This window comes from Synchiropus splendidus, chromosome 5 (genome assembly GCF_027744825.2).
Source record: "Synchiropus splendidus isolate RoL2022-P1 chromosome 5, RoL_Sspl_1.0, whole genome shotgun sequence".
NCBI classification, from domain to species: Eukaryota; Metazoa; Chordata; class Actinopteri; order Syngnathiformes; family Callionymidae; genus Synchiropus; species Synchiropus splendidus.
In genome coordinates, this window is record NC_071338.1 from 11,419,082 (window position 1) to 11,445,698 (window position 26,617).

The window sequence follows — 26,617 nt, forward strand, 5'->3', positions numbered from 1 at the left end:
CAGCTGCTGCTAACATACCAAGTGTCATCTGACATCATGACGTTTTTATATATCTGCTACCCACAAACAGCTCCGGGAGTCAGGTCATGGGTGATGTGACGGAGAGCAAATCCAACGTGAGGCCTCTCATATGTGTACAAAGTCAAATCTCATCCTTAACCTTCAGCTCACGGGCCAGATGGAAGCCGAGCCAGACCGAGACAGACATAACTCAGCCATGTGAAAAAATGTTGCCCTTGCAGTCGTGCTCAGGTTTTACAGGGGAAACTCTTGAGCTGGCATCCATGTTACAAAGAGGTGACAGTTTATGAGGCTTTGACCGGGACAAAGGTTTCTCAGTGTTGAGAGAAGTGCTCATCAAGATGGATGGCCAGGAGTCGAGGTGCTAATAAATGGCATTTGTGAGGGCTGAATATGATGAACCAGTGCCGATGCCTCATAATGTACAGGCAGCTGGACTCCACTTTAGCTTCTTTAAAACATAAAACCTCTGAATATTAGGAAGCAGTTCTGTGATTAAATATGAACTAAAAGCCATATGTTTAAAAAACAGCAGAATGCAGATGCAGAAATTATAGCGCCAGTCGTGTCTTTAGTCAATTTGTTCCCTTTGCCGTGATGAATTTGAAAGAGATGGAGTGGAAAGATGATGACCTCCTCGGGAGATACTGTGTCGGCCCCCGGAGTTTTAAGTTACTATGTTTGGATACAGGTGCGAATTCCACTCTGATTTACTGCAACATTTATTTACCCCAGTAAATTTCCCTTCTTGGAGCTCTACTCAGTAGCCTTGCCGTATTTTTGTCAAGAAAAATACCAGTTTGCAGCGAGGAGGAGTTTGAGTTGAGGAGGGGAGAATGAAGCTCCTTGATCACCGGTCTGAAAAATGTGATGTCATGCCCTTAAACACTTGGTTGTTATGGATGCTGACAAAGTCAATCACTGTGGAGTGATTTGTCCCTGATAAAAGTAATATTTAACAACTATTTGAATGAGTGGGACAAAAGAAAAGGTTATGTAAACTGTGAATAAACATCTCTGAATCGTCTTCTTTTTTATGGGACAGAAGTGTCAAGTGATGCAAAGTCAAGAACTGCAAATAAGAAATTAAGACCTGAAAATAATCTTAATCTTAACGTAACCATCAATGTAAATATTTATGTGACGTATTTATGCTGTTTTCCTTGGTAATTTGTCCTGAAAAACAACAATCTTTGAACTTCCTGAAGCATAAAATAGGCTACTTGTCAACCACAGTCCGTCTGTGATAAAAAACGCCTTATATATGCTAACTATAAGATCTAATAGATATACTGTATCAAGTACTGTAGCATTTCTTTTGCATTGTTCTGTGTCTTCTACAGTATTTGGTAGCTGGGAAAATGTGTTTCAGTGAGTAAACCAAGAGACATTCACAACATACGTGTCCAAATAGCACTGCTTTCCCTCTGAGCCAAAACTTGAAATGTGATCAGGTCAGTAAGTGATACACATATCATCTGTTGTGTATATACAAACACCAACAACTGGATAAACAGAGACAATAATTTGGTCCATTTTCTGCGCCTGTGCAAGCTCAGTCCAAAGTAACTTATCAAACTATTTTCAATAATAATTCACTTCAGGTTGTCGAGTATCATCGCCATAATCAACACACATGAATCATTTGTGTTTTGATTTATAACAGTCATGATCTCACCTCCCCCGGTCGTAAATGATGCACCGTGTGATGCATTAATGCCATAATTCCTGATTATGATAATGCGTATCAACGGTTTCACTTTCTTCTACTGTGCAGTTGAACACAGTATACTGTGGTAGAACTGCAGACACGCTGCAGTGTGTACTTCCACATGTTAAACCAGGCTATTTGTTTGTCCCAGTTGTGGCAAACGTGAGCAGCGAGAGACTGAGGAAATCCACTGCATGCTGTGAATTGTTGATGGATGCATCCCATGTGTTGTACTTAGATCAAATATTGTAGTCAGAGCCAATAAACCGGTTAGCAAGTGACATGCAATACATTAGTGAGATTTATTTGTCTTGTTTGAAAGAATCCTGGAAGAGTGGTTTTTCAAACTGACTGATGCGCAAGTCCAATATGTGCCGTTGTTGGTACCTTTCTCACTTCTTCTTGTGGCTAGAAAGCGCTGATGTATGGAGGTCAACAGGTGCTCCCTGTGGTCATTATACTTAGCTCCATTCATTAGGACATTCCGGAACACAATCTTCTATTTGACACTTGTGTTTTCTCAAGTGCACAAATGTGTCTTTGGAACTGTATGTGCTTAAGTTAAGGACATGAAGAGTCTAGGCGCTGTAATTACCATTCACATGCATCGGTCAGTTGAGTGTTCTCTTTGACCAAATAAACAAACTTGATGTTCACATCCAGATCCAAATGCTGAAAATTACGTTGACTCAGATGAACACTGTAAATGACATCCGAAACCTAATGCCACATAAATGTCATTTGGCAATGTGGCAGGATTTTTTTTTTCTTTCTTTTTTTTTACACTGGCTGTGCGAATAGGAAACTAACAGTGATATAATTGTATTTTGAATATGTTTTGCCTTGTTGCAACTATCCTCATCCTCCACATCTGCAAATCTCAATAAAACCATCACTCATTGACCACTGCATTGAAAGACATTTGTTCTCATACGTGGTTCAAACAGTAATGCAAGCTTGACACACACTTTTAAGTCACTATTGTGTACTCTGGTGAAGATTCAATCATTTAAAAATTACTGGCTGAATGAATGCTCATGTATAGAATGTCGACAGTCATGAAAATAGTAAGACAGTGTCACTTGTCTTCTGGTGATGACAGCACATGTGCATGAAGATATTGCCTGTGTGGGTCGGGCATATCATCGTGTTTATTATGGTGTGTGTTTTACTGTACGCATGGGGATCAACCCTTTACAATGGGTCATGATCTGCTGCTCCTTGTTGTGTTGTCTCTGTCACTGCTCATGAACTCTGTTATCAAAACAACAAAATCTGCTCAATTTCTGAATTTGATTTTTATTTTTGTATTTAACCACTAAAACAATGTACAAATGAATGTGTTGACATTCTCTTTTAACAGAGGGTTTGGCACTTCACTGTCTTTTGGAAGGACTCGTGCTGCACACTGTTGACATTTTTCTCATGCTTGTTAATCCCGGGAATTCATCAACACGGAGCTTTGAGTAAGCTGATCCATTTCTCCTCATTTCCAGAGCCTGGTTCCACCGAGCTCACTGGGCTTTTCGTGGAGAAGCCACCAGACAATGTGGTTGCTGTGATAGGTCGGACACTTGAATCCCATTCATAATGTATAAGCATCTGACCTTAGTTCACACACTTTCTCTCCCGTCATTTTTAGGAACCGACGTCACATTTATTGCCAAGGTTGACTCCACCACCCTCACAAGGAAACCCACTATGAAGTGGTTGAAGGGCAAGTGGATGGATCTCGGCAGCAAGGCCGGAAAACACATGCAGTTCAAAGAGACCTATGACAGAAATACTAAGGTGTGACAAAGCTGCAAATCAAATGCAGCGTCACCACATGTGTTAATGTGGAGGACAGGTCATGACCAAGAATCCCCCCCTGCCTCCTTCTTTAGATCTACACTTACGAAATGAAAATCATCAAAGTGGTCGCCGGAGACGCCGGTGGCTACAGGTGTGAGGTGACGGCCAAAGACAAGTGTGACAGCTCCACCTTTGACATCTCTGTCGAGGGTGAGCGGAGAAAGCAAGCGCTGCCTTCCAGGGCCGCCACAGATGTTTTGATCACATCTCAACCTAATGTGCCTTCTCTGCAACTTCTCTCCTTTCAGCCGCCCAGCAGGAGGAGCAGGCTGATATTTTGTCTGCCTTCAAGAGAGCGTAAGTGCATTAGGGTTTAGCATTTCAGTCTGTCTCAGAGCAGAAGCTCTCGAGGGGGAAAGCATATGTATACTATTTATAGTGATAACTCACTGTGTTGTTTCCTCTTTTCACTTTTAAGCAGAAGAAGTCCTGACAGAATAAAGGCTGTGTGCGATACTAGGAGAAGCACCAACCGTTGACTTTATGTATCCTTTACACAAACAGGGATGCTGGCGAGGATGAAGGAGACTTGGATTTCAGTGCACTGCTTAAAGCAACAAAGAAGTAAGCGTTTTGGATTTGGATACCAAGCACAGACTCACAGTTTGTGTAGGATGAAAAGAGAAATCCCATTTGGATCACAGTGTCATAAATATCCCGTTTTCTGTGACTGACAGGAGAAAGAAACCGGAAAAGGAGGAAGTTGAAATCGATGTATGGGAACTGCTTAAGAGTGCCCATCCCAGCGAGTATGAGAAAATCGCTTTTAAGTATGGCATCACCGACCTGAGGGGCATGCTGAAACGTCTGAAAAAGATGACAGTGGAGCCGAAGCATACAGAAGGTAGGTCGTGAGGAGACGGAGAGGCGGTCCAACTGTGAAATTGAGTATCGGATAAGGAAAGTGGCAAAGAAAATGTCTCTTTTTCACCAGCCTTCCTGAACAAGCTTGACTCCTGCTACACCGTCGACAAGGGCAAGAAGATTGTTCTGAAGTGCGAGGTGGTCGATCCCAACGTGCAGGTTAAATGGTTGAAGAACGGCCAAGAGATCAAGCCCTCGGCAAAGTACTTGAATAAAAGCGCCCGTGCTCACCGAACTAACCAAACACCGTCTCTGTCGCGGGTTTATTCCTGCCACGGCCTTAATAGGCAGGAAAATGAATCACCAAACTAAGATTGACATGGAGCTGGAATTATTTCTGCCACAAAGTCATACTTTCAATTGATGCTGCCATCAACACATTTTATTTTTAGGTGGTTATAAGGAGGCTCCCTTCGGGCCGAACCAGTCTCAGTGCCAAGAGATCTTAAGCTTCATGTTGATGCAGGCACTCAAATGAAGACCGCAGCTCCGCAACTGGAGGTCACACTGTGGTAAAAATAAAGAATGCCTTCTGACCTGCCTTGCGGTAGATAGTCCGGATCAATATATATATTTTCAAAATAATATATATTTTCATAACAATTTTCAGAATTATTATCCTCAACATATATATCCCCGACAACCAAAATGTATTCATATTCCAGTCAATAAAAGGCGTTGGTCACACTGCAGGCCGTACCCACAATAGGCATTGTGTTTCGTTGCTCTTCCCAGGTACGTGATGGAGGCAAATGGAAACATCCGAACGCTCACCATCAATAAAACCAACCTGTCTGATGATGCGGCGTACGAGTGTGTGGTTGGAGAGGACAAGTGTTTCACAGAGGTGTTTGTCAAAGGTGCATCATCTTTTCACGCCTCAGTTAGCTGTCACTTCGTCTGCCTGGGTGTTTTCTCAGGGTGACTAAGTGATAATTAGTGTCAATTTTTCACTCTAACTGCATTAGAATAAAGTTCCTGCTGGAGTAATGAATATCTGCTCCCTCCAGAGCCTCCTGTTACCATCACCAAGCTGATGGACGACTACCACGTGGTGGTGGGAGAGAGAGTGGAGTTTGAGATCGAGGTGTCTGAGGAGGGAGCCCATGTGATGTGGTCAGTACGGCTCAGGAGCTCTGCACCCACTCCGGCTTCATGCCTGTCGAAGCTAAGCAAGTCAACAACAAGCACCTCCACTGACACTCCAAAGATGTATTCAGTCCAACTACATGTTTCCGTGCTCATTCCAGCAGAACAGTGTTTGTTGTGAAATTTCCAATGTAGAAAACGCCTCCAAAACACCTGATGAATGTGTTGCACTGCTTTACATCATTTCCTCTGTAGGATCACAGTCACGTCATGTCTCAAAGCGATATCCTCATTTCATATTAATTCCAAGGTTCTTTGAAGACCAAGAGCTCAGCAAGGACAAAGATTCCTCCAAATTCCGCTTCAAGAAGGATGGAAGGAAGCACACATTCATCATTTTGGAGGCCACGCTTGAGGACATTGGAATGTACCACGCGTGGACTAATGGGGGTCACACCAAGGGAGAGCTGGAAGTGGAAGGTATATATTGAAAATGAACAAATGGCCTAGGGGATGCAACCTGCCACAAGGATAGCCAGCTTAGAATGGAGGCTTCCCTGCCAGGAAGTCCCTCTGGTCCGTTGTGAGATGGCTAGAAAACAAATAATTGAATCCCAACATCAGCTCAAAGTGCAGATGCTCTACTGACGTTTTAGCTGTTCTTGGTTGATGTGCCCAGTATTTTCACCAATGGTTCTAATGCTTCTAGTAATTCTCCAGCCGCACCTACTCTGTGTCACTGACACTCTGAATTAGCTTTTCATCAGGTACTGTTCCCAGAATACAAGCGCTTTTGCTTCGTTGACAAAACCGCCGACTCGCTCAGATGCTAATAATGAGATCAAAATACTGCTACAATGTTATAGATTTGCACAACATGAAGGGATGACATCCACAGAGAAGCGGAGCTACATGTGACCTTTCAGTCCCGCAGTGCGTGCTGGCACACCTCAGCACAAGAACACATTGATAACGTCAGACTGACACCATGACGGTGATTGTGAGGAGGACTTATCCAGCTTGTTTCACAGAACGTTTGAAGCCAAGTCTGCTGCCACCATGATGTGGAACATAGCTGGGTGCTCTTTTTCTACAAGAGCTTGAGTTAGTAGTCATAATTTAAACACCCTCACGGAAGGTTTGCGATTCACAGTGAAACAACACAATATCAACAGCCCACTGGTCAGCTACATAATAATTTCCGGGTTACATTCATTTTTATTGATCACAGAATCATTGTTAAATTTAGTTTGAATGCAGCTGAATATTGAAATACTGTGAAAGGGTTCTTGCCAAGTACTGACGATGAACACTCTGAAGGCAGAGTAATCTTTTGTTACCAAAAGCTATGTCATCTAAAATGTAATTATGTAATTTTACTTTTATTTCATACATTGTACATTGCAAATAAATGCATCATACACACATTGCATAAATAAGACTTTTATCTAGTGAAACAAAGCTAGAGGATGTTTGTGTAGATGAAGATAAAAGTACTGCAGTCACATTTATATTGGACATAACAACTGAATAACTGATTATATCATAATATCTATAAAGGATTCACAGAATCTGAAAGAAAATCTCCATCTAACAATAGCAATCTTAATAGCATTGAACATCATTTTAAAACCTTGGGTTTGTGTATGCAGAAATATTTATTAATATCAGAAGTTTTACTAATATTGCATATTGTTTTTCTTTTTTTTTTGCCATGAGATGTTGGTCACCACTTCTATGTGGTAACCAATGTTTTTTCTTCATGGCTGTAGTTTGAAATGCAATTTAGAGTCTTCCAGTATAGATGACTTAAAATTAGAATGGAAGTTGCAGCTGCTTTTTTTACGGCCGTGTCCAGGGTCGCCGTGTAAACAAACTGACAAGTGATGCTGCCGTTGTGAACATCTTCCACACTCTTCCCCCGCCTGACTGGTCCCTTGTGGTTTCCAATGTCTGGTTCAGAGAAGGAACTGGAGGTGCTGCAGGACATCGCTGATCTGACAGTCAAGGCCACAGACCAGGCGGTGTTCAAATGTGAAGTGTCTGATGATAAGGTCACAGGAAAGTGGTTCAAAGATGGAGTGGAGGTCCTGCCTAGTGACCGCATTAAGATGACTCACATCGGGAGGTACGAAAACGAGTTTGACGGTGTGAACGAAAATAGAAATGTGCGTTTATTTTCTCCACCTCTGGCGTTCTTTCATCCCGATTTCAGGTTTCACCGCCTGATTATTGATGATGTGAAGCCAGAGGACGCTGGAGACTACACATTTGTTCCTGATGGATACGCTCTGTCACTTTCTGCCAAACTTAACTTCTTGGGTGAGCAAAGATGGAATGTTAGCATTGTTACTGATCACCTGAAGTATAATAATAATCACTCGTATGGTTTCTCTCAATGCAGAAATTAAGATTGACTACGTGCCAAGACAAGGTTAGTCACCCTTTATTAGAATTTTCCTGTGTTCATACATAATTCCTCCAAACTGACAGCAACTCTTCTGTAACAGATCCTCCAAAGATCCACCTGGACACCACCGGAAACATGGTTTCCCAAAATACTATCATTGTAGTGGCAGGCAACAAGCTGCGACTGGACGTGGAGATCACAGGAGAACCTGCACCAACCGTTGTATGGTCCAAAGGTGAACAGGTGAGTCTCACGTCAAAAGTAGGGCAAGAGTTGTCTTTTAGTGCTCTTTGTTTAGGGGAAGGAGCTGGAGTTTTGATGGAAAGAACTCAAGCAGCGTTTGCTTTTATATTAAACCAGGACAAAACAAAGCCATGGTGCGACATTCTGCTCTCTTCACCACAAGTACCAATGGTTGCATGAACATGTATGTTTACACCAACCAACTCCGACACAACAGTCCATTTAAGATAACATCCAGGATAAGGGGGGGGACAAGTGTGAGTGTGGAGAAACCATTTCAGTCGGACATGAAGGATAAAAAGAACAATATATAATATGAAGAAATATGAATGAGATGTAGGAAAACAGTTAAGGGAGGTAAGGGAGGAAGATGAAAGTCAATGACAAGAAACTGCCAAAATAAGGGAGGAAAATAAAATGCTGGACAACAAAACTGCAGCGCTTACTGCTGAAAGATAAAGGGCATGAGCAGGAACGATCAAATGATGAGGACAAAGGCTTTCTTCCGAAAGAAGCTGAGAGTTCAGTTCCTAGATGCCAAGGCAGAAATGTATCAACCAACTTTTGACCACGGGCACTTAGCCAAAGGAATATGAACAAGAATGATTTGCAGCTACACAATAACTCTTACAATTCAGTCATATGCTACAAGTGATGGTGTTCGTGCTGTTAGTGGAACTGACATACATCATTCAAATGATCCAACATTTAGATGTGTAACTTAGAAACGCGTAGAGATAAAGGCTCACTCTGAACTACATATTGCTATCAACCTTACCTTCAATGTTTAACGCTGCTTCCAGGCCCCGGCCTTGAAGGATTCAACTCTGAGGTGCCACATCTCTGCTCCCCACACTGTCCACTAGGCTGGTTCATTTTTCAGTACTCACCTTGCCCAGGTGCAGAATTGTTTGTGATCCATGTTTTATACATCAAAAAAAGATGCCATCTTCAGCAGGCTATGGACACAAAACATGTCATTTTGTACAGAGAATGAATGGCCCTCAGCACACAACACACTGTAGATACCAAATAATGTGCAGGCCACCGCCATGGCTTTGACAGCATAACAAAACTTGTGCAAACTTTGGGGGCCAGGGACCAAAGCCCTGTTTGTTTGATTTTGAATGAACGCATGCTACTGTCTGCGTGGTCATGCACTGAAAAACTCCTGAAATTAAATTAAATTCTTAAATATTTCAATAAATGAAATATACATTGGTTTCCAGCTCCTATTTTAAGACCGGGTCTTCTTTGCGGTATATCTTATTTTAGGCTTATCTTATTTAAATCATTTTCTACTGGCCATTTTTAAATTTTTTTTTTTTCTTGTTACAATGTAAAAAACATCTTATTTTAGCTTTGTCTACTGAATTTTGATTGAACAGGAAAACAAAATGTCAGCTGAACTCGAAATAAAACAAAACCGCAGAAGATCAAAATAAACCAAGAAAACACTTGCAGGAGTCAGTGCATTCACACTAGAGGTCGACCAATATTGTATTGTTTGGCCAATATATTGGCCATTTTTTGGCCATTTTTCACATATCGACCCACATTGCTATCGGCCCCTGGCACATCGGTCCCATCCGATATTTGTCCAATTCTGCCCTCTTTTATTAAGAATATAGCCTGCTGCTCGTAAGTTTGTATTTATGCAATTTGTGCTAGTTAGTCAGTCAATATTTTCTGTTCAACATGACCAATAAAACCATCCTGTACAAGAATATATACAGTACAGTATGTTTTTTTCTCGTGTTTCCAAACAAATTATATCTTCACAATATAATTTTCTCAATACCAATGCCAAATCTGATAGAGAAATATCGGCCCCGAATATCAGATTCATATCGGTTATCGGCTTTCCCAAACCACCAGATATTGATATTGGCCCTAAAAAAAAGTTGAAAAACTGTATAAAAATGTTCAGGCAGATGGAACAAAATGCTATCAAGAGTCCAGCAGCTGCCAGCTTTGATTGCTGATTTGTCCCAGCTGTCAGCGAAACTCGAAAACAGAGGAGAAATGGCAGAAGTGTGGAGGCAAAACCAGAATAAAACCATCATCAAACTTCTAACATTCTCAGGGTCCTGAGTCAAATACCTTGCTTTCCACGTGCCAGAGGCCTGCAGCATCCTTTCCTTTCCGCATTGTCTTTATCTCATTCTCCTTTATTTCCCTTTTATTTTTGAACTGATTGAATAATGTGCATGAACATTTGGGTCTTTCTCACTTCAACTATCACACACACTGCATGTACTGTACTGCTTCAGTTGCTAGTTTACTCGCTTTGGCACAACTTATTTTCTGTAAGCCTTTTCCTGTGGTACAAAGCTGTTCACTCTTCACTCCAAGACAAGATTTAACATATCATGATTCAGTTTCTTGTCCAAAATCATTGTAAAAAAATGATGCTGAAGCAATTGTTTGTAGTTTGAACTTTAAAAATTAAACTGTCTATCATCAGTTTGTGTGTTATTCTAAAAATCTTTTGATGGTGTGATGTCTGGCCTGACTGTGGCTTTTTTAATTCTCTTTCAAGCCAGTCACTGAGTCGAGTGGACGCGTACGCGTGGAGGCGAGGAAGGACCTGAGTTGCTTCGTCATAGAGGGGGCGGAGAGAGAAGATGAGGGGAACTACAGCATCGTTGTCACCAACCCTGCAGGAGAGGACAAGGCCATGCTGTTTGTGAAGATCGTTGGTGAGTTGGAACTCAACACCTGTCTTGACCAAAACTCACGAATTAAAGTGCCATCAATTTGCACGTTCCAGATGTGCCAGACCCTCCGGAGCACGTGAAGTGCACCGCAGTGGGAGAGGACTGTGCCACCATCATCTGGGATGCCCCCAAATTTGACGGCGGTGCACCAATCAAAGGTATAAGGGAATGGTGTCAGCGAAGTGCCGTGTTTCACTGCCTCTCTCTCACTACTGTCTCTCAGGTTACCTCATGGAGAGGAAGAAGAAAGGCTCATCCAGATGGACGAAGCTCAACTTTGACGTTTATGAATCGACGACATACGAGGCAAAGAGGATGATTGAAGGTGTTCTGTATGAGATGAGAGTGTTTGCTGTCAACAGCATCGGCCTGTCGCAGCCCAGCCTCAACTCCAAACCCTTCATGCCCATCGGTGCGCGTCACATGCATTTTCCTATTTCTTTTTCTATTACCATCTCTCTCTCTCTCTCTGGCTCCCTGTGTGCATTACATTCCACCATCCTATCTGTCTCTCTGTCAACACACAGCGCCGACCAGCGAGCCAACCCGCCTGACGGTGCATGATGTGACAGACAGCACATGCAGTCTGAGGTGGCTCGCCCCGGAGAAAATAGGAGCCGGTGGACTGGACGGTTACACCATTGAATATTGCAAGGAAGGAGGTATTATTACCATAATGATGTTAATATTTCACTATGAATATTCTTTGACAATAGCAGCGTTCTCCTAAGCCACAGTTATTTGACAGCTCATGTGTATAAATGTCATTAGAGGTGCCTACTATTTACATAAATCAGATGCATTATGCTGCTATGATAATACTTGGTCGTATAATAAGGTTTGCACATGTTTCTTATGCAGACACGGAGTGGGTGGTTGCAAACCAGGAACTATGCGAGAAGCAAGGCTTTGTGGTGCGTAACCTCCCTGTGGGGGAGAAGATCAACTTCAGGGTTTTTGCAGTGAACATCGCTGGACTCAGTCCCCCCGCCACACTGGCGCAGCCTGTCACCATCCGAGAGATCATGGGTGAGTCACCTCCTGCGCTCGCTGTCAGACATTATGCAAGTGGAGTTTCTTGCACGTTTTGTAATTATGAAATGAACATGCCAGAGTTTAATGAGTCAAGATTGGTTGTGGCACCTTCTGAAATCATCTTTTTCAGAGCCCTGTGACCTACATACGTTTTGATCGTGTATTCCTCCCCAGGGTCTCTGTTTTCACGTGTGTGAATGTGTCTTCCTCAGAGCATCCTAAAATCCGCCTTCCGCGTGACTTGAGAACCAAGTACATCAGGAGAGTGGGAGAGAAGATCAACCTGACCATCCCCTTCCAGGTTACAAACGCACACATTCGGGGACTTTCATGTCAAATTCCCGTGTTCAGTCTGTCTGTCAAAAGGTGAGAGGAGTACTGGACTTTTAAGAGGCTGCCTCGCTCAATAGTGTCGAGTCAGTCGGCAGGTCTAAGCTTTTTGTCTGCATTTTTAAAATTATTTTAAAAATTAAAATTATATTTAATATTGAGACACCTTGGTGTGAATTGTCCGATCTCCATGAACCATGATGTTTGCTAATGAAACAGTGATGAGTGGGAGGAAGATGGAGAGGTGAAGGTACGAGCTGGAGAAAAGAGGAATGAACGTTACTAAGACATACTAAATGCATGTACATGAGAGACAGTGAGCGGAACAGTGATGTTGCAGGGAGCTAGAGGTAGTGAAAAGACATGAGATCATGTTCACTTCTCAAGAGAACTGGATAAGGATCAAGAGAGCAAACGAGGTGAGTGTAGGCATCTGTGCAGACGAGTGGCAGTGAGAGTTAAAGGGAAGCTCTATAGGACAGTCTGCCGTGGTGTCTGGTTTAGAGACAGTAGCTGTGACACAAAGATAAGAGGCAGAGTTAGAAGAGTTAGAGCTGAAGCGTAGAGGTTTTCATTGGGAGAGACTTTGAAGGACAAGATTGGACAGCAGTATATTATAGGGACATGTGGAGAAGATTGGAGACCAAGCAGGGGAGGCCAGACACAATATCTGGGAAGTCAATTTCTGAGACTCCCTGTCAATTCCCATTTGAAGTTCATTTATCTGGTATTCAGAATGTATTTCCTGGACATTTACCATAATTTCCAGACCCCTGAGAGCGCCTGAATATTCAGTAGGCCTTTCCTACTCTACTGTATTTCAGACGAAAATGGAATAGAGGTGGCGCTGGTGTGCAGCGGTGCAGTCTACCTCTATGTTAACATACGTCATGCCACCAATATAATTACACGCATCACATCAATAAATGAAAGCGCAGGCAATTTATTTAAATTAACATGCTATTTTCACCCGTGTGTATCCTGGCTCTCTTGCCACTGCCCCAGTGTTCATGGAGTCCTGCCTTCAAAACCGGTCTCAGCTGCAGCGTGGAACCCCGGGAACACTGGGACAGAGGCTTGATACACACAGGTGAAAACAGCGCATCCAACGTTTTAATGTAAATAAAAAAGCTGTGATTTCATCATCTGATGTGACAAGACTCAGTCGGACTCAGACTGGAGACAAGAAGCTTGTTTGTTCATGAAAATCCATACATTAGCCGCCTCTTTGTTCAAGCCGCGGGGTTCAGTGAGTGTGCGGTATGTTGATTTTGAATTTGTAATGTATTGACTTGGGGTGGTATTTGATTAAAAAAAAAAAAGGATCACATTTAAGTTCAGTCTGTACACATTAGTTTGAACATGAGGGAGGAAGTACTCTAGTGATAAGTGAAGTCTTTGCTCCATAAAGTGCACAGAACAATACTGTTAATGTTGCAATCCTGACATTTTTAAACGAAACATTTCTGTTCACCTGTACCATGCAATTTGTCCTCTGTTACCATGGATGTTTTGGTTCTGACTACAACATTATATAGTGATGGGCACCTGGTGCTGCTGCACTGAAAAATGTTCCCAGTGAAAGCCAAGATGAACTTGTGCTTTGTACTAGTGTTATTTTTGTCAGATATTAACGCATCAAAACTCATATACTGTTATAGACGGATGATTTCACTCATATTTAGCACACTTCAACTAGACATGTGTTGATAACTTACATTTTAAACAAGCTTTTTGCAGTTGAACATTGTTAAAACATTCCCCGCTGTATGTTCAGTGACCATTCAATTCTGTTCTCTTTAGGTTACGTCCCTTTGTATGACTGAGTTTGGCGTCCTTGAGTAGTGAAAAGCAGGGAGCAGTGGGCTTCACAGCCGAGCGTTAATCAATGGTGCGGCGAATGCTATAAAGTCAGAATGATCACAGAGAGCTGGCTGAGGTGAAGTGCGCTGGGAGTTCACAGCAGCACAGGAGTGAGGCAACAAAGGTTTACATCTGTGCAGTCAGAAACAGATCAGTGCAGTGGGCTCTTCAAATGTCATCAATCAGTCACATTCTGTCAGGACAAAATACCTTCAATAAAACTTGCCATAATCATCATAATAACTAACGTGGTTGTGTCAAAACTGCAACCACAGGAACCATGGCATATTACTCAGCAAGCCACTAAACTGTCCCACAGGACAGGCTACAAAAACACGGGCTAATAGCTGCTTTAAAAGATTCATGTGTCTGTGTTCAATATTTCATTGCCATTCATTCCTGTTTGGGTGGTTGCAGGGTAAACCCCGTCCTGTTGCAACATGGTATAAGGACGGCCAACCCATTGACCCCAAGATGGTCAACGTGCGCAACTCCAACGTGGACAGCATTCTTTTCATCCGCTCTGCAGAGAGAGAACACTCCGGAACATATGAGCTTGTTCTCCAAATTGAGAACATGGAGGACAGGGCCTCTATTCAGATCAGAATTGTCGGTGAGTGCAGTAATAACCACAGAGTTACCACGGGTTTGCTGCATCTAAGTCAACAATTACCCGTCGACAACTTCCCGCAGACAAGCCTGGGCCTCCTCAGAAAGTCAGGGTGACAGAGGTGTGGGGCTTCAATGCTGCACTGGAGTGGGAACCACCCAAGGATGACGGCAACACTGAAATTACTGGTTACACCATCCAGAAAGCCGACATGAAGACAAAGGTGAGAGGAAGAAAATAGAGTGAGACTTCCCAACCTCAGTCATTAGATTCCTGCTGAGCTGTGTCCTGGAGGAAAAGCTCCAGTGCTGACTGTGATACAAACTCCTTTTAACCCAATTGACTTGATCTGTCATCAGGAGTGGTTCACTATTTATGAACACAACCGGCGGACAAACTGCACGGCGTCTGATTTGATCATGGGCAACGAATACATGTTCCGAGTCCTCAGTGAAAACTTGTGTGGCCAGAGTGACGACGCCACCCTGAGCAAGAACACGGCTAAGATCGCCAAGACAGGTGAGTCGCTCGTGTGTTTATAGTGTTATTGTACTGTGATGTCTCCAGCAGACGCTGTTATGTGTCTTTCCTCGCAGGTCTGGTGTACAAGCCGCAACCCTTCAAAGAGAAAGACATGAGCTGTATGCCGAAGTTCACTCGTCCTCTGGTTGACAGATCGGTGGTGGCTGGTTACAGCACGGCCATCAGCTGCGCTGTCAGAGGTTACCCCAAGGTGCGGACCACACGGCAAAACTTATAGTTATTACTGATTTATTCGTGCGTTTCATGTGGGATGAGCCTTTTTTTTTTTTTTTTTTTTTTTCTTTTCTTCTTGCAAGACATGTATGACCTGTAAATAATGTTTTCCACCCTGGACATAAATCCCAGTTACCATTATCTGTTGTTTTGTGACAGAACTGACATAAGTGACATCCACAGCCAGATTTATGTGTGGTGTTCCGCAAGGTTCTATTTTAGGTCCTGCTCTATTCTTCATCTTCTTGCTACCTCTTGGCCTCATCATCCAGTGTCACAATTTATCTTTCCATTGCTGCAAATGACACCCAAGATTGACATTGCTGCTGTTCTAGCGTGTCTTGATGATGTTAGAGAAATAACTAAGTCGTTCCCTCACAACTCATCACACCTAGATTCGGTCTATTGTCCAAAAAACTGCTTGAAACATCGCTCACATAGCCCGAAATCTCTGCTTCCCATTTGACTCATGGCTTTCATTTCATCCTCACATTACAACACCGGTTCAATCCTGGTTTACGTCAGTTAAAAACTACATCAAAAATCAACAAAAAAAATGGTCTCCTGTGACCCAGCCAGGATCCTCAGCCCTCTCCCTCATGCCACCTCCTCTCTGAAACAACAGGACATACAGGAGGAAAAACGTACCACCACATTCGAAGCCCTAAAATCCTTTTTTGTGTTTACACCTGCTATTGTATTTTATCATTTTTTTATGGTATATTTCACCACAGAATCCAGCAGCTAGAAGTGCTGTTGAGCTAATAACACGTCTATGTTCACAATGAGTTATGATAAGGCTAAGCTTAAATGACTAGCCACCAAAAGGAGGACAAAATATCAAATAAAATAACAGGGGACCTTGTCAGCATGAGACCTTGGCTTTTGCAAGGGTTTGAGTGATGCCACCTTCTGTTGGTGATGCCACTTACAGAGAGATCATGTGTCACAGGGTGGTATGTTATGTGGTATGCTGTGATTTTTGTCTGAGAAATTGCGATTTATTTGGAAAACAAAAACACACAGTGACAATGTAGTCAAAATAATGAAGAGATTTGGGTAAAAATGGAACATTTTGGATTGACAGTTTACAATTTGATCATTTTGTATACATTTTTGATAATTCTTTACATTTTCACGAGCTCACGAACTGAACAGGACACAAAAGGCTCCAGTTTGATGACCTGTCTGTGACTGTAGTTTCATATTGTGTCACTTGACTAGCGCACAACAGTGAGAACTGTATGATTAGAACCTTAGCTGCCAGTGTGTTTTTTAAATTGTTTTCCCACTTCCTCACCAGCCCAAGATCATCTGGATGAAGAACAAGATGATCATTGGTGAAGATCCCAAGTACTTGATGCAAAACAACCAAGGCGTCCTGACTCTCAACATCAGGAAGCCGAGCACCTTCGATGGTGGCAAATATTCCTGCATGGCTGTGAACGAGCTCGGCCAGGATGAGGTGGAGTGCAAGCTGGATATCCATCGTAAGTGAGATGAGCAATTGGCTGCTGCGACTCCAGACCTGTGGCACTTGGGGTTAGGCTAGCCGAGGAGGATTGGCAACTTGGACTCAAGTCACACCTATCAGTGTCTCGAGACTCAAGTCGGACTCGGCTTGTGTGATACAGTGTTCGGTACTGAGTGGCTTCACCACCGGCTGCTGCACCTCCCTTCTTCATGTTACGTTTCCTGATACGTGCAAAGACGCAGGATTGACCCAAATTTCCAGGCATATCAAAACCCATCTAGAAAGCTCAAGTCACTTCAGTATATTAATTATTATTATCAATTGTTAATCTTTCTACTAATTCTCCTTATTATTATTAGTTTGTCTGTTTTGATAATTTTCCCTAACTGTGTCCAAATTAATATACGTGTGTATAACTATTTTGGATGACATAATATTCCTGCACCATCTTATAATGATGAGTTCTACACCAGCTACCAGATAAAAATGCACGACCCATCCCATTCATTTGATCCAGAGTCTCATGTTCTCAACACATTTTCAAAAGTAGTAGTAGAAGATAATAAGGGTAAAGAATGACTGACTGATATGTTTCTTTTTTTGTTTTTTTTCCTCCAAAGAGAACATTTACTTATGTCTTTTTGAACTGTCTAATATCAGACAGCACAAAGAAACAAATAGAAATGCACTCCAGGTAAGAGCTAAGGTTTCAGGAGGTTTATACAGTAACTATATAAGTATTATTATATCATGAGAAAGTGTCGGCTATAGACTCAGGTCTGATGGTATGTACAAGACTTTCAAAGGCAGGAACTTCGCTGACCCATCCAAGTTTCCAAACCGCGGAGTCGAGTTAAGGACACGTCAATACGCTGCTACGAAAAACAATCTGAGGCTGTTTTTAAGGTATTTCAGAGAGAGGAAATTGACGTTCGATTCAAACAGCCCATGAAGCCCTTCTCCCGGACCCTGCTGAGGCGGCTTTTTACCTTGTGTCAAATTAACCAAGCTAAAAGAGGGAACTCTCATGTGGACTCTTGACTGATAAATCGTTAAAGTGTTCTACTGCGTAGAATACGTTGAAACTTTGTGCGTTCTCACGTTCAAATTTCAATTCCATTGTGCGTTTCTCTACTCGTGCTGCTGTTCTGCATCACCTGCCCGTTACATGTGAATTTCTTCGTTTCAATTTGGCCTCATTGATTTCGCGGTCTCGGGAATTATATCTCATTTGGCTCCTTGTTTGACATTTCATTTGCTTTCATCCCACAGTCCCCGTCGATCCAAACAAGGAGGAGAAGTGAGAAACACGACAGCAAAGAAGCTGGAACTTTCACTCCAGACAACCAGTTAGTGTTCTGTGCTGACAGTCATGAGTGAATCAAATAAAGATCAATCGCTGCTGTAAATAAATTGGTTTAAATTTGTTCTGCTGAAAGGCACCAGAGTACATTCTAACTGTTTACGTAGCAACAGCACAGACAACCCGTCCCCACACAGCCAATCGTCACATGATTACTAGAGCTGTTTCCAGCTGACACTTCTTCACTAAACCCCTCTGGAGTAGTTTGTTCTTCTCCTGTGAATTGCCACTCCAACGCTGAACAACAGCGCCACTGCCAGAAGACCCACCGCCACAGCTAGTGCTGTAATGATCCCTGTGAGAGACAAGCATCCTCTTACGTTGATAAGGGAAACAAAACTGCAACAACACAGGCACTGTAATGTCTGACCTGCGCTTGACAGTCGCAGTCTAGAGCCACACTTCTCCTCCCAGTCATCCGCCATCACATCCTGCACCAGCTCCGTGAATGTAGACAGAGGGCAAGGATGCATCCCATCACATCCTGGGACATTGTTGGGATAGGGTTCATGCATGGAGTCATTCCGGTAGTGCAGCTCCAGAGAGAAGGATCTGCGTGAGATCATGAGAAACTCGAGGTCATGCAGGATACAATAACACCTGGTTACAACTGTCCAAAACTGGTTAAAACAGAGAGAAGTTTGAGCTATAATGCTCTAACTGCCATGGTGAGTCCGTTGAGCACTTCACACATGATGGGCAAGATAGCTTTTAGTCCTGTTTCATAGCTGGCCATCTGAAAATGTGCTGCAGTTCAGGGGATTTGAAGATGACGTTGGGAGTTTGTTTTAATTAAACAAAGAGCCCACCGCTCCCTCAAAGTAAATAAAACAAGGCCAAAAAAATACGTGGTCTTCTTTCAAGGTTACGCCGTCTCCTTCTCACACTGCCTTTGTGACTCCTGCTACCATCTTTTCCCATTTTGTCAGGACTCACAATCCAACAGCATTATGTTGAAAACAAGCCGGAGACTCGCAGGACCGCAGGCAGAAACAGCCACCTCTCTCTCTCTCCTCTCTGCCTTTTTAAATATATTTTAAAGCGACTCCCACCTACAATGTTCCGACCTGTGAAATACACAAGACACAGAACACACGACCGACAACAAGCGAGTGAGCAGCAAACACTCACAGAGCCATATTCATGGGGTATGTTGAGCTCAAGTTTACTTAAGATCTTTCTTCTTTATTACATGTAGGTGTTAAGTAGGCTATTTTGTAATTTGTGTCCTAATTTAACCCACTGGAATGAGTCCCCTAAAGTGCGGCCATGGAAGAGATGCATGTTGGAAGGTGGGGAGAGTGTCACTACCCATCATACTCCTGGTAGAACTCAAAGAGCTGACAGGCGGCGTAAGGAGGAAGCAGGCTGTTGTAGACGTTGAGCGCAGCCTGCAGTGTGATGAGTGTCGAGTCGTGCTGGAATGACCAACATAAATTGCGGCAGTGAGGACGTGGTTGCTGAGGAGGTTCACGACTCCACAGACACTTGCAATATGTGTGTGTGTTATAAGTGTTGATGGATATTGAACCTACTGCCGAGTACATGATGAACTTGAGTGGGCTCTCTTGCTCCACGGCGTCGGAGAAATTCCTCATGATGGCCTTCAGAAGCATCCCTGGCAATGACCACAGCACAACAACTCCAAATGTACTCCCAAGTTTCCCGCCTCATAAGATGAGCCTGTCATTTAAAAACCAGGAATAGGTGGTTGTTTACCCCCTGACAGTCGCGCCTTCTCTTTCCTCTTGTGACTGACGATGCTGTAGATGACCTCAAAAGAGGCAATTTTCTTCAGGGTATCCAGAACGTCTTGGGTGGCCCAACGTGGGAGAGTCAAGTTATGAATCCTCTGCGCACAGAGAGATCGTCTTTAATGACCGTGCATTAGGCTAATAATCCGATAACACCGAAGACAACAAAGGCCGGTTGAAGCACACTTCTTCATCTTTTCTTACTATTCAATCTATTTTTAGCTTAGCACTGAAGATAACAGCTGCTCATTTTCCAAGTGTGAATGGATGCATTCAGGCTGGCCCAGAATCATCCCATCACACTGAGCTGATTATGCCCTGCTGGAAGCACGTGAGCGCTGACATCTAAACACCGCGGCAAGGATTTCTGAGCTGACACTGCCAAAGGTGCCTAAAGGTCATATTTGAGTTTCCTTACCTGACAGGTCAGCGTGTCATAGACCCTCCAGATTTTCTTGCCTGCCAGTTTGGAAACGGAGTAGCCAGTGTGGTTGGACAGCCTCTCCACAAAGTACTGAGTAGAGAAGAATCATTATTCATATATATATATATATATATATAAGGAGCTCCTGATCCACTGATCACACTGATGCACAAGACACGTGGCAGCTAGGATGAGAACAACAACAACAAACATGGAGGAATCCCTGAACAAAAGCAAACAAAAGCATCTGTTTGCTTTTGTTCAGGGATGTTTTTCACTAAACAATGGCCAGGGTTTCCACTACTCTGAACGTACTTGAACGTCTTATAAAATTGAAAGTCTTATACAAATATTTTCAAGACATTAAAAGAGCTTTAGTTTAAATAAGGTGATATAAAAACTTGAACATAGCCACCATCGTGGTTTATTGTGCTATTGTCAAACTGATGCAAAATAAACAATATTTTGTTGTTTACATGTATGTGTCCATCATTTGATTCAGTAATATACCAAATTCATTTAAATAGAAAAATGTGGCTTCTTGTGACAAATATTCTTATACCATTAAACTGCGATTAATTGAGATTAATTAGATTAATTCATCACAAATTCTCTAATTAACTAGTTTTTTTTTTTTTTTTTTTTTTTTTTTTTTTTATAAAATCCCACCCCTAATATATATGATGCATGAAGTTCGGTTTAAGTACAATTAGTAAGAGAGAACTGCAGCATGATGACAGGTGTGTGCTGTTTCCTCAAATGTACATGGCAAAGCTGAATCATAAAATCGGGTTGCCAACAAACCCATCGTGGATTTCCATTGAGTCATTGAGATTCTAGCTCTCAATAAAAAACACTCCAGTTTTTCTCTTGAAATACAAGACTATTTTGTAGCCAGCCGTCAAGATCCGTTGATAAGCTTGCGAGCGGGAGGATTCAGTTTCTGATGAGAAAATACACACATCCAAGTGCAGAGCAGCTTTTTGTTGTGTGCAACATACAGAAACAGAGAGCTGCCCAGAGGACAAAACTAGATATCAAGATGAGTATCACAAAACAATGTGATAATGTCACTTAATAAAGCGTCTAATCTAATCATGAAACATTATCGGTTTCAGAAAATAATGGTCATCATATTACAAAATAACGTGATACCAATCCAAAAATTGTTTTGCCCTTTTGGTAGCTATGACCGCCAGCGGTATTTCATGTCAGGTAACCTATCCAAATGGTTGTAACTATATCACTGCAGTCGTGTTATCACTACTGAAGAGCCCATCCACCTTTTTTATTAGACAAGACCAGTGGGAATACCTTAGAAAAATATGATGTTGAAATGCTTAAATATTGCAATAGTTGAATGTGTGATATTGTCTTTATATTTTATGTCGGCTATATCTATACTTAATACATAGATACTTTGATATGTGTTTAATACTAAGGTTTTCTTTCTGTACACGGGAGTTGAATAGCGATTCATTCCTCAGTTCAAGTGCAAAATTGAACTGAAAGTCTAACTATACTGATGTCATAACAAAAAACAAATGTATTGTTATGTATTGTATTTATGTATAGTTCATGCATATAATATTGTACTTACTGCCTTATCTGATTCCCCCTTAAAATAATGGCTCATATTACAATACATTGCCGAACGTACTGTAAGGCAATATCTCACAACATATCGTATCACCGCTCCTGTATCAGGAAGTATCGTGTGCACTGCCCGAACTCTCTGTGACCAGTAGAAATGGCATCACTAGAAATAAGACCATTTCTAGACAAACAAAAGGAGGCACGCCTCTCACTTGCGGCGGGTTATATTTGTCTTGTTGGGCGCCTCTCTGAAGTACAATTAGCGGTAGCGGCGGCGGAGTTTTGTCAGACAGGAAGGCAAACATTGTGTTTCTTGCCGCACCTTGCAGGTCGTGTGCCTCCAGCAGAGGGTGTTAACATGCGTCGCAGGTTGTCTGATCCTGATCTTCTTACCTCCTTAATAGGCAACACATGGGACTGGGTTTAATTAAAACCTTTTCATTGTAATTCACCATCTAATTCAATCCCGCCGTTAATTAGCCTCTCTGAGAAAAGTGAGAGAATTCGCCCGACGCAGCTTTCCGAGGCAAAGGCATCACCGGGGCCGAGACATTCACAGCCAGGACACCGAGTCTGGTGGAGGTGCCGACTACATGTGAGTGACGGTTTATTTGGCTCCATCAAAGGAGCAGCGGAGCCACTTGACATGTTCCCTCACCAATGTCCCGCTGATGCTAATGACGCTGAAGCGTTACATGCCTGGTGAGCTCTGAGGAATCTCTGGTACGGCTGGCTCTCCAGCGTCTCCGTCATGAGGGCTCTGAACCTTGGACAATCTTTGCCTGGGGTCCTCAGCAGCTGGAGAGAACAGAAACAACAGTGGAAATAATACACATTACTGCAGGTGTTTGGAATCTCCGGGGAACAATTATGTGCTCTGTTCATACATAAAACAGCTTCACCGCTGCAGGTTCACATCTACAGAGGAAGTGCTTGTGCTAGCCATGTGTTCAACGCATGCATGCGCAACTGTGTTCACGCACTGGCTGGCGTAAGGAATAGCTGCCTCCTGGATTCTAGTTGGTCAGGCTCAGCGACAGGATGTGGCCAAGGAATGTGGTCAGCTGAACACGCAGAACGACCAGACTATTCCATCAATGGATTTCCCCCCCCCTCTCCCATGATAGCTCTGGCATATCCCAAGATGACCATGCCAGGATTCACAGGGCTCCACTTGTGATAGAGTGGAGCTGGAGGCATCATTTTCACACATGGGTGGCCACTGCAGGTAGCAGACCTTAACCCCATTAAGAATCCCTGGCATGAGCTCGAGAGGGCTTTGAGCAGCGGGCGGACTCTCCAGTCATCTATTAAAGATCTTGGTGAAAACTTAATGTAGCACTGGACGAGTGCATCTTTCACTGCAGAAGTTATTGAAACAGTGCCTTGGATAAAAACATACCGTCATCAAAGTTGAAGACGGTACAAAATGTTGAGGTGTATGACCTCTGGCAGTGGATTTTATCAGCGTGTTTCAAACGCTTCTCTCACTTATTGTTGAGTCTGATGACAATGTTTCAAGAAACGCAGATGTGTTTGAAGATGCAGTTGCCTGGTCTCCAAAAGTTACCAACAATTCTCTCGCCTTTTAGAACGGTACACATTTGCTTCACCATTGTTTTCATGGGCTTCGCGGATATACTTCCAGGGTCCCATTAAGGCTCCAACTTGATCCCACATTGATGAGTCTGTCCACTGTGCACCGCTCAAGCCAAGGACTGGGATTAAGCTCTGCACTCTGCAGCAGCCATGCCACAGTGAAAATGATGCACCAGGATTCCTGGTATTGGAATGGCTCTTGGCACAGATCTGTGCCATCGTGGAAGAAAGAAATCCATTAAATAACCCTCTCATTCATGTTATGCTGGCGGTCAGTTGACCTCATTATTTGGGCACATAATGCTGCTGGAGCCAGGCCCCAGGACAACAAGGAGCCGATTATCTGAACTGAATCTGTGTGGCATTTTTTTTACAGACCGTATAATACTACATGTGGAACCCAGCTTTATAATTTTTGTGACTATTCATTATATTTCATTTCATTTATTTCATTTTCAGTGGTTCATTTTAACACATATATTTGTCTCCTCCAACATTTGTAAGATAAACGCAGTTTATTAAGTTGCATATTAGCAATTCCAGATTGTATCATGGTGTGCATTTTTCTTCTAATAATAATGTTCTATGCCACTACTGTTTTGATGTTGTTCTCCTATGGTACATCTGCCCCTCTTAGATTTTATACTATCTATAGTGAATTCTGTGTCATACATGAGATCTCATACATGTGTACCATTTATTTTTCACGCTTCCACTATGTGCATAGCCTTCTTTCCTCTTTCCTTCACAGTCTGTAAAAAAAAGGGTATTTTATATTTTGCATTTTTTGTTTAATGTTAAATTACAAAAAAAATCCTTTCGAATTATTACCTTTTTTTCTGATTCTGTCTGAGTTTGGTTTTCTCAGTGGTAGTTGCCTTTATATAGTGAACATTGTGCCATCCGGTGAGGAGAAAAATAAATACATTTTCTGACTCTCAAGCCTGACTCTAAAGTTAGCCGGAGGAGATTTGAAACACAACACATAAAGCTCAACTTTTAAAAACACATTTCACCATCCTCTTTTCCCTGCCAGCCTCTGCTTTTGCTTTCTACTCTCTTCCTGTTTACGTTAGTATTGTGCCTGTAAAGCACAACATGAACAGCATTCTGAAAGGTACCACATAAATGAAGAATCATTATTACTACTGCCACTACATGTCATCGTCCTACCTTGTCCTGGGCTCGGGGAACAGTGTGCACTGGAATGGGCCTCCATGGCAACTGCGGTGAGATCGGGGCAGGGTGCCTGGTGGGTGGGAACATCCCGGCCAAGCAGGCCTGAGCGCTCATCAGAGTCCGGTCATAGTCTGTGCTGCGCACATAGATCTGTTGACACAGCGTGAGAGAGTAGCATCTCAGCAGCACTCGCAGCATCAACGTCTTGTTCCCCGTTTTCTGGGTCCGATGTGTCAAAAAGGTCTTGGCACTCTGTTGCTACAACAGGCTCTGAATGAGTTGAAGTTAGATTGGTGACACACTCTTTTAATTTCGACGACTCTTGCTCTATTACTTAGAGAATCCAGCAAAGGACGCTGGGGATGGTGACATCCCCATGAAACACTTTGTCTACATACTTCTCTCCCATCGCTGTCAAAAGGCTTTTCACGCTACCTCCAGAAATGCACTTCAGTAGGAGACTTGCTCTGATCTCTGATCTCAGCTGCATATCACTTTGCACCCCGGCATGAACTCAGACTTGGTGCTAAACCTCAAAACTTGAGTAAAAGTCTGGAAGGTGCTGATCCTCATCCATTCCACTATCCGTACGCAAGCAGATGACTGATCCACTTAAGTGAGACATTAACATAAGATCCGGAATGGAGGAGTCACATCAGGTATTCTCCCAAACAAGAGGAAGAGACGACAGTCAGGAGAGATCCAAAGCGATGAGTGAGGGCGGTAGATCAGATCTGTCTTTTTGTAATCTCTTCCGACATCAGCCTTTGCTTGCCTATATCTCTCCGTCACCCCGTGTCAGGTTTCTGCTCACAGTAAATCAAGCTGATAAGGTTGGATGTTCCTGTGATGCTGAGAACGCCCCCTTCCCCCCTTTTGTCAAATTAAAACAGACATGGCAGCAGAGGGAAAGGTGGGGTACAAGTTGACTGGGACTTGGGAGACAAATCACCAGTGACAGCTGCTGAGAAGGTTTGTTATTTTTGTGGTAATTGCTGCTTATTTAAGGAGTGGCTATAGTAAGCGGGTGCCAGGCAGAAAAAGGGGCCGGAGTCAAATCTTGATGATGACAGCATGCTGAGCGAGCTGCCACCCTCGAGGCACGGCGAGCAGACATGCATGTTCCCCACTGTGGCGCTCAGACAGCATGTAGGCCATGGCAACAATCCTCCTGCTCAGGATATAGGCCACTGCAGCGCTCTCACAAAAACCACGCACACGAGCGTCGGTGACCTTCATTCCCAAAACAGATGAAGATTTCTCAACACCTACTTCTCTGTGATCGTAGTTCTCATTCAGGAAAGGTCCGTAGCGCCTCCTCAGGAATCTCCCCAGCTCAAACTGCTGTTTCATACCCAACTGAAAAGGAAGTTGCCAGCATCATTCATTGAGGTAGGAAGTGACCTTTTGCTGAAGATTCAGCAGATTTAATATCACAGCGTTGCTATTTACATAACACCATAAATTGTACTCCCTACACAAGGCCATATATTACATATATTATATTTTTCAATTGTACATGGCTAATTGACAAAATTCAGGGGCACCTTTCCTCAGTATACACACACACATCAGCACCTCTGTGAGTTGTCCAAATCCTTGAGCCCACACCTCCTCGCCATGTGGATCCCTGGGATATGACTCAATTGGTGATCGATCTCCATGTCGGAACACCTAAAAAAGTCATGCCAGATCATGTCACTGAAGTCAAACACCTCTGTA

General features: G+C 42.9%; 2 protein-coding genes across 2 annotated transcripts in view; one reads left to right on the forward strand and one right to left on the reverse strand.

Annotated features, from left to right (window-relative positions):
• The window catches only part of mybpc2b (myosin binding protein Cb), a 27,996-nt gene extending 9,595 nt beyond the window's left edge, over nucleotides 1-18,401 (forward strand). Inside the window, exons 5-30 of the mRNA XM_053864577.1 lie at nucleotides 3,229-3,297; nucleotides 3,375-3,523; nucleotides 3,619-3,736; nucleotides 3,835-3,883; nucleotides 4,091-4,150; nucleotides 4,264-4,430; nucleotides 4,521-4,653; nucleotides 5,186-5,310; nucleotides 5,461-5,566; nucleotides 5,850-6,019; nucleotides 7,502-7,667; nucleotides 7,755-7,861; nucleotides 7,944-7,973; nucleotides 8,050-8,192; nucleotides 10,735-10,894; nucleotides 10,966-11,070; nucleotides 11,136-11,324; nucleotides 11,440-11,574; nucleotides 11,774-11,941; nucleotides 12,160-12,248; nucleotides 14,558-14,753; nucleotides 14,834-14,973; nucleotides 15,110-15,269; nucleotides 15,347-15,483; nucleotides 16,810-16,996; nucleotides 18,253-18,401. Of these exons, the coding sequence (XP_053720552.1) occupies nucleotides 3,229-3,297; nucleotides 3,375-3,523; nucleotides 3,619-3,736; nucleotides 3,835-3,883; nucleotides 4,091-4,150; nucleotides 4,264-4,430; nucleotides 4,521-4,653; nucleotides 5,186-5,310; nucleotides 5,461-5,566; nucleotides 5,850-6,019; nucleotides 7,502-7,667; nucleotides 7,755-7,861; nucleotides 7,944-7,973; nucleotides 8,050-8,192; nucleotides 10,735-10,894; nucleotides 10,966-11,070; nucleotides 11,136-11,324; nucleotides 11,440-11,574; nucleotides 11,774-11,941; nucleotides 12,160-12,248; nucleotides 14,558-14,753; nucleotides 14,834-14,973; nucleotides 15,110-15,269; nucleotides 15,347-15,483; nucleotides 16,810-16,996; nucleotides 18,253-18,284 (3,290 nt within the window). The 3' untranslated portion in view covers nucleotides 18,285-18,401. The remainder of the gene's footprint in view (nucleotides 1-3,228; nucleotides 3,298-3,374; nucleotides 3,524-3,618; nucleotides 3,737-3,834; nucleotides 3,884-4,090; nucleotides 4,151-4,263; nucleotides 4,431-4,520; nucleotides 4,654-5,185; nucleotides 5,311-5,460; nucleotides 5,567-5,849; nucleotides 6,020-7,501; nucleotides 7,668-7,754; nucleotides 7,862-7,943; nucleotides 7,974-8,049; nucleotides 8,193-10,734; nucleotides 10,895-10,965; nucleotides 11,071-11,135; nucleotides 11,325-11,439; nucleotides 11,575-11,773; nucleotides 11,942-12,159; nucleotides 12,249-14,557; nucleotides 14,754-14,833; nucleotides 14,974-15,109; nucleotides 15,270-15,346; nucleotides 15,484-16,809; nucleotides 16,997-18,252) is intronic.
• Nucleotides 16,511-26,617, reverse strand: LOC128758539 (testicular acid phosphatase homolog). Its single transcript, XM_053864578.1, has 10 exons — nucleotides 26,474-26,617; nucleotides 26,168-26,254; nucleotides 24,890-25,045; nucleotides 22,817-22,915; nucleotides 20,516-20,611; nucleotides 20,063-20,195; nucleotides 19,879-19,961; nucleotides 19,655-19,761; nucleotides 18,714-18,895; nucleotides 16,511-18,638 (listed from the first exon to the last, which is right to left on the reverse strand). Exons 2-10 carry the CDS (start codon nucleotides 26,246-26,248, stop codon nucleotides 18,529-18,531), a joined length of 1,047 nt encoding a protein of 348 aa, XP_053720553.1. The 5' UTR covers nucleotides 26,249-26,254; nucleotides 26,474-26,617; the 3' UTR covers nucleotides 16,511-18,528.